The sequence below is a fragment of the Ischnura elegans genome, chromosome 3, assembly GCF_921293095.1.
Source record: "Ischnura elegans chromosome 3, ioIscEleg1.1, whole genome shotgun sequence".
NCBI classification, from domain to species: domain Eukaryota; kingdom Metazoa; phylum Arthropoda; class Insecta; order Odonata; family Coenagrionidae; genus Ischnura; species Ischnura elegans.
The window spans coordinates 88,718,212-88,725,956 of record NC_060248.1 but is presented as its reverse complement, the minus strand read 5'-3'; the positions used below and the strand labels follow the sequence as shown (position 1 = coordinate 88,725,956).

Below are 7,745 nucleotides of genomic sequence, written 5' to 3'. Positions count from 1 at the left end.
TATCTCTACGAAGAAAATTGATGCCTCACACTTTCATCTCCAGACATGAGAGAAGTACACTCTGCATAAAGGCACCCTGCACACACACCCATATTGCAACAGTGGTCAATAAAGGTCATTTTGGAGGGCAATTTATTATATGTATTTCAAGGTTCCTGGTGGGTATGCAGCACCTATCACATGGAGACCCTCAACTGAGAAAATAATAGACACAAAAAACAAACTCAAAACATACAACCCATATAGCAAGACATTTGCATAAAAAATATTCAATAAAGAAGTTTTCCCCTCTGATACCCCATTATAATATATACTTCATTGAAGAAAAAATTGCAATTCCTTGCATGAATAAAATTCTCATGTGCACATAGTTTTATTTAACATAGTCCCTGATGCATTACATCAACATATATTAGTACATCACTAAAAACATTAGCCATTTTGAGTTCTTGAAGCAGAGCGGATACAAAAGACAGTAAAAAGAATTGGTGTGGTCTTAGCAATTACTCTTGTTTTTGATTGTTGAAGTACCTATATAAATAAAATAGTGGTCAAATTACAAATCTAACATTAGTGGTTAGTGGTAGTTGAGCAGGGACATCATGGCAGACTAGTTTAGGTAGCCTCCTGTAGACCCTAATAAGCAGAAATTTCCCTCACTTGTATCTCAATCTGCACTCTTCAGCAGAGACTTGGGTCAGCCTCCACAGTGGTAGGGGAAATGCCACAAACTGGGCCACATGCAGTTTAATTTGCAAACAAATCCTTTGGCTGCAGAAGAACATGATTTTAACAACCAGCCAGTGCAGGATAGATCAAAGAAATATTTTTCCCCTCAAGCCAGGCAGAGTGTCTCCCAAGAAGTGAACTCTTATAATCCGAGTCAACCCTTCTTTCTTTCTTACAAGGGATAGGCCTACATTCAGGCACTTGTCATAGGCGTATAAACAGCAAGGAGAGGGAAGGAAACAATACAAAATCGGCAGTACGATAGGAAATGCCCAGGAGGCACCCCCTGCTATGATGGATGGCTAGGGAGAATTAAACCACTTTGGCAATCCCTACAGTGAAGAATAGTACAGTTATGCTCTACCCAGGTAGCAATAATAATTTTGGGAAACTGTCATAAATAGCCAAGCAATGGTCAAACATTTAAAAATGTTTTCCTGCAGTCAGCATTCAGAACGTTTACAAACGTTCCTGCATTCCAAGGGGTAATAGATTTTAAAATTTTCAAGGTTTTTCTCATTGCCACCATCTCATGACCACCTCATGACTTAGACGAGCATCTTTTCATTGACTCTCTATACCATGAAAAATACGGTATTAAAGGATTACTTAGGGAATGCAACTATCAGACATGACAGCTCTGCTGAGTAGATAGTGAGATGGTCCAGTGATTGAGTGTTTGACCAAAAATTTGCATATTCTGAGGGCTGAATGTGATACTCATATTAATTGTTGTCCATCATGAGGCATGAAACAAATTTCATAGCAACAAGATCCATTTTCAACCGTTCATTCAACATTTTTTCAACATGATCCAATTTCTATTCTGTAATCTTTAGCAAGTTTTCCAATGATCAGACGTCGATTTCCCTGGATCCGAGAGCAGAATTCTGCCAATGTATGAGTCATCGTTTGACATGGAAAGACATCCAGGATGCTCATCATCTTCAATGAACTTATGGCCATCTTTAAAATGTCAATACCATTTGAAATGTACGGCATGCAATGTATCAGTTAGCCATGCTGACCATATTGAAAGTTTCACTTGCATATTTTCCTAGTTTTCCTCAAAATTTTACAGCAACTCTTTCCTCATTGTCATACCAGACTGGTGCATTCTCTACGCAATTCTTAAATAAAATCTGATGCTTACCTGGCAAATATATTTGAAAAAGGCTATTTGGGCTTTCAGCCAGGTGGTCTCCCTCCATTCTGGCAGAATGGAGAGAGACCACCCGGCTGGAAGCCTGAATAGCCTTTTTCGAATCCTTAAATACCCTAATTTACATCATAGATAGCCATTCATATGATGCTCATCTAAGTCACCAAATGACTTATTCGATGGCAAAGCGAAAAATCTTGCAAATTGCAAAGTTTACAAATTTACAAGTTGAACTGCAGGAGTTCAGTTCAGGGAATTTTTCTTCCTGCCATAGGTGCCGACCCAAGTCCCTGCCTATGGGTGCAGATGAAAAAGGAAGCAAGGGAGGTACATGCCAGTGAGGGTCTACAGGAGACTAATGAGAGTCTACCTGAACTAGTCTGCCACCATAGCCCTGCTCAATTACCACTGTGTAACAATACTAATATTACATTTAAAATATTTTATTCTTCATGATAGGTCTTAAAGAAAAAATTCATGAAGAGGATTAATGTAATTTATCAATTCACAAGACATGCAGAACAGAATTATGACTTGACCCTCTTGTGCCCATCACATCATACACACCCAGGGCTGGAACAAGGAGTTTTACCAGGGTGCAAAGATCAGCTTGCCACCCACCCTCCCCTGATCCCCCTTAACTCCCTCCCTCTGCTCCCACAATAGTGATGAAATGGATAGTCATAAGAAAAGAGTAACCTCAACCAGCAATCAAGCCATGAGCCCTCCCAGTGAGAAATGGGTGGTGGAATCCACGTTGAGTGGTGGATATTTGGTGGTGGTGGATATTGAGTGGTTGGACCCACGTGGAATCCACGTTGATTTCAAGTGGATTTGTGGTGATTATCATAAAATGTTAAACAGAATTTCTAATTTGTGGAACTTAACTCTCTGGTGACATTGCGTCATTTATCATCCTGAAACCACGCTAGTTATGTGAAAATGTATCGCACATTCTATTTTTATATAATTCGTGGAAAGGCAGCCATGAGAGCACATGAAAATTCGTAGACACATATATAGAAGGTTTAGATATAGAGTGGTTGAGGTTTTAATGGTTTTAGGACAGCACCTACTGCTGTTTAAATTTTTCCACCAAATTTCCACGTGGGTTCCACGTTGATTCCACGACCAAAAACACGTGGTATCCACGTTAATTCTCCACGTGGGTTCCACGTGGATTCCACCACCCATTTCTCACTGGGCTCAGTTTTAGACCATGGTAAAATCAGGGCTGGATTTACCTTAAGGCAAAATAGGCATGCGCCCTGGGGACGTCGCAGTCCAAGGGGTGCCTTCAAGGGTGGTAGGTCATTCAGTTACAGCAGTACGTAATGTTTTCATTTTTGAAGTTACTCTTCTTTTTTGTTGTATGAATTAACCCTTAGGCTGTGGGAACGTTTTTGAACAGTCTGCATGTTAAGTGCAGGAAAACATTTTTCAACGTATGACCATATTTTCTTATTCATGGTCTGTCATCAGGGGGTAGGGTGGGCAGTCCCAGATCATGAGGGTCAACTACCTGGTAGACACACGTCTGGGGTCGATGGTAAAATATTTTTGCCGCTCATATCCCGCACACAATGGCAGCAAAATTTTGACGCTCCCGCAGCTAAAGGGTTAAGGCTAGACATTATTTTTGGAAAGGGTATTCATAAAGTGTTTTAATTGCATAAAAGTTAAACTTCTTCATGTATTTTTACTCTAAGCTGTTTTCCTTTAAATGAATTGTCCATGTTTACCCTGCGTAAAAATTCAAGCATAAACTTATGCTATCAGCCATATATCTGTTTATTCCTTTTTTCTGAACCTTACCTCATGCAAGTGGCTATGCCTTGTCATTAAAATCGGGGAGAGGGGGGCCTCAAGTGAGGAGGGGCACTCAATGGAGAGGTGCCCATAATGTAACTTTGGTTAAATCTGGCCCAGCGTAAAATACTCTGCATCCATTGAAGTTATTCAACAATTTGACATTCATTTTAGTGGCTATAATTTTATGTTTAAGTGAATAGATCTACATTAAACACTACTGAAATTTCTTAAAGAGTCGCAACACAAAAGAATTCCATCCTCCCAAACCTACCAACACTCGTCCTATTCTGCCTAGGTGAATGAACCTCCTCATCCACTAAATAACTGCGTATGTTAACTACTTAAAATGATACATTATTGGGACAAAAAATACTGTGTTTGAAATGAAAATAACAATTAAAAGTTTTAATACCCCCTCTGCTCACTACTGAACCTTAAAAGCTGATAGAAAATCATTTACTAATTCACAAGAACTATCAAAAAAAATTTATCTTTCGCAGATTTTGGGGGATTTACACTACATATTTTCAAAGAGATAAATGTTAGTTTTTTCTTCTTTAGCAACACGCTATGCTTGTACAGTACAGCATAGGCTTCACTAGGATTTTAAGAGGGAAGTTCAATTTAGGTATGGGTTACAGGCAGGGTGATAAACAAAATGCTCCACATTAATCTACCTTAATATAGATTACACCATAATGGATGAAAAGCACATGGGAGCAAAATTTAGAAATTTTTCAAAAACTCAGTGAAATTCAAGATTTTTCAAAATTTCCAAAGCTTTCCACAGTTGGTAAATATAATTTGGCTTTAATAACTTTTCTCTGTGCTGAAAGTATTCACCAATTGCAATTTTCCATGCTAAATCAGAATGAATGTAAAAATTTTAACTTTTTCGCACCACTCTATCGTGCAATTAACTGCTCTGCTTCCACATATGCATTTTTGAATACACCTTCTATCAGGCAACATTACAGCTAAATGCAGACTGAATCTCAAATGAATAAGTAGTAAATTTTAGCATACACTAGCATTCTTGGCTTATAACCTTGAATTGTTTACCATTATCTACAACATAAGAACATAAATAATTCACTATAAAATTTCCATTATTAATCATTTTATAATTATGTAATTAGTGGTAAAATTAGAGAATTTTGAGATTGCTCCAAGAGGTAAATGCTAATGGAACCACTTACCTGATTGTAATGAACTTCGTGGTGCAAATTATTATGAAAATCAAGGCCAGCATGACAAAGAATGCAATTATAACTGCTGTTTCACTTCCTAAAGGTCGAAATATTGGAGCGGTTAATCCATCCTCCATCAGCATTGAGAAAAAGTTTGGTGGAGGTTTCACTGTGAAAACAGTAAAGAAAATTTATGATAGAACTACCGTTATCTCATATATGATGTATCTTTTGTGTTTTAGTCACTTTCAGAAAATTCATGTTTGTTTCATTTAGGGCTCTTGGAGAAAGACTTTTGGATTTCTGCTCACAACCAAATTAGTGACAGCAAAGACATTGTTTAACCCTTTCGCTGCTGTTCAATCTCCGAAAACCTTCTCCTCACATGCGGCGAAAATGTTAAAATGCGTTCCGTGGGCCCATGGAGCAGGTACTTCAAAAATGGGCGTGGTACACCCTCTGAAGGGTCGCTAATCCGGGACCATATCCTCGACGAACTCACCCACGCAGGACCGTCTCATCGGCCCTACCAGCGGGGTCCCTACCTCCTGAAAAGTGACCGCTCTGACTGCAATTTGAAAATCAATCTATCAATCCGATCATCGCAAAATGATTGTTTTCATCACACTCCTGTCAGTCTAGCAATCAAGTACGTCTTTGAACCGTATTTCTGCGACGAAAAATAACGGTTTTGTTAACTTTGCAAAAAAACGTGGCTGCGGACCACCGGAAAATGGCCATTTTATCAAAGTTAACAAAATCGTTATTTTTAATCGCATAAACACGGTTCAAAGACGTACTTGATTGCTTGATTGGCAGGAGTGCGATGCAAACAATCATTTTACGATGATCGGATTGATTGATTGATTTTCAAATTGCAGTCAGAGCGGTCACTTTTCTGGAGGTAGGGCCCCCGCTGGTAGGGCCGATGAGACGGTCCTGCGTGGGTGAGTTCGTTGAGGAAATGGTCCCGGATTAGTGGGTCCCTTCAAATTGCTTCGGCGAAAGTGCTGACTGCAAGGCAAGGAGGAAGAAAAAGTACGTCCACCGCAGACTGTCGTGCGGACGTACTAGGTACGTCCACAGCAGTGAAAGGGTTAAGAATCACCTGTGAAGAAGATATCACTAGGTAAGAGCCTCATAAATCTGTATACATTTCAACTAGACTATATTTTAGTGAAGTACATCTTGGGACCAAGTAAACGAAATGCTACCCTGTGAGAGAGTGAAAGCTGCCTAAGGAAAAGTAAGGAACCATTTCAAGAAAAATTTCATAATATAAAATGCCATAAGGGAAAAGAAATAAAATATGTGTGTATGCCAATTGAAAATGAAGACTATGCCAAGAGATGGAAAAAAATGAATTTTAATTTAAACATGAAATGAAATTAAAAAATAATAAAAGAGGAAAGTTGAGTGGAAAAGGATGACATGGGAGTCAGCTCTTAAAATCAGAATTAAATGCAACAGTAATAAGCCCGCAAAGCAATGAGGCACTAAGAATAGACGACATTCCTGCAAAGTTAATTAAAAGTGCAGGAGAGAAGACTTGTACAACTTGAGACTTTTGCTAGCTGTACAAAACTATCATTGAAATACTAAGTAACTATATAAGCACGTCATCCTTCCGAATTCCAAAATGACAAAAAGAAAGACAGAAGTATGAAGATTTTAGACTATTAGTCACATTGCACTTTGTCGGCACATAGAGAAGAGGATGGATAAGAAAAAACCGACACTCATAGCATTATTCAACTTGGAGAATGCTTTTAGCAATGATTGGAAATAAATGCTTAAAATTATGTAAAATCGTGAAATACACTGGAGCGGTCTATCATGAATGACATGATTGCAAAGAAGTGAAACAAGGGTGTGCTCTGTCCCCCAATGTTTTTTTACATTTCCATCAAGAAAGCTATCAATGAAATTAGAAAGGGAGCTTCCGAGGAAAGAATTAGAATTTTTCTATATTCTGATCGCATAACAGTCATGGTCGAGACAGAATTTTTTTACCAGAGTCTGATACGTATCGAAAAGAAAATGGCCAAATACCAGCTGAAAATCAATCAAAATAAAAAAAGATACATATTAGTATGCAGCAAAAGAGAGGAAACCAGGGAAAATATTAAACTAGGAAAGCAAAAGCTTGAAGAATTGACTGAGTTTTGCTTTCTAAGATGCTGAATAACCAGTATGTAATGGATGAAGCAAAAAAAAAATAGTAGAATAGCCCATCAAAGTGAGCTTTCAACATAAATATGAAACCCCTGAAGAAAGAGTGCCTGATTGAAGAAAGAAGTAGGATTAATAAAATACTCATCAGAAAGCAGCGAAACTCACAATTTTGAACCATTTCTCTAAAACATTTTCTGGGGGATGGCCCCCACACCTCCTGCTTACCCTGGTGGGTATTACATACACCCCAGACTTCCCAGTACATATTAGTTGCGCCTAAACCCACCCTCCCCTGAATTCCTAGCTGCGCCCCGGAGTGGTAGCAAGTACATAGCTCGAGAATCACATGTGAAGAAGATACACCAGGTAAGTGCCTCATAGCTAATCTTTATAAATTTCAACTAGACTATATATATTTTAGTGAATAGCCATAGAAAACATAACTAATGGTTTGAAAATCGCCTCTAATCTGAGAAACAACAAGAAGAGGAGCAATGATAAAGGGTGCCTCACCTTCGAGCAGGATCCAGTTGGTGGTCCACGAAAGACGGAGGTCAGGCTGTGAAGCGACACATGTCCACACACCATGGTGTTCCCTTCCCACCACCAAAATTTCCTCCGAGATCTGATGGAGGACATAATCAAAGCAATCAAAAAAAAATAATAGATAAGCGAAA

The 7,745-nt window shown here is 38.7% G+C and overlaps 1 protein-coding gene across 1 annotated transcript in view; it reads right to left on the bottom strand.

Moving 5' to 3' along the window:
- Positions 1-336: 336 nt before the first annotated feature.
- Positions 337-7,745, bottom strand: part of LOC124156127 — a 51,830-nt gene continuing 44,421 nt past the window's right edge. The window contains exons 21-23 of the mRNA XM_046530466.1: positions 7,582-7,693; positions 4,903-5,062; positions 337-531 (exon numbers count right to left, since the gene is read on the bottom strand). Coding sequence (XP_046386422.1) covers positions 504-531; positions 4,903-5,062; positions 7,582-7,693 — 300 coding nt within the window. The 3' untranslated portion in view covers positions 337-503. The remainder of the gene's footprint in view (positions 532-4,902; positions 5,063-7,581; positions 7,694-7,745) is intronic.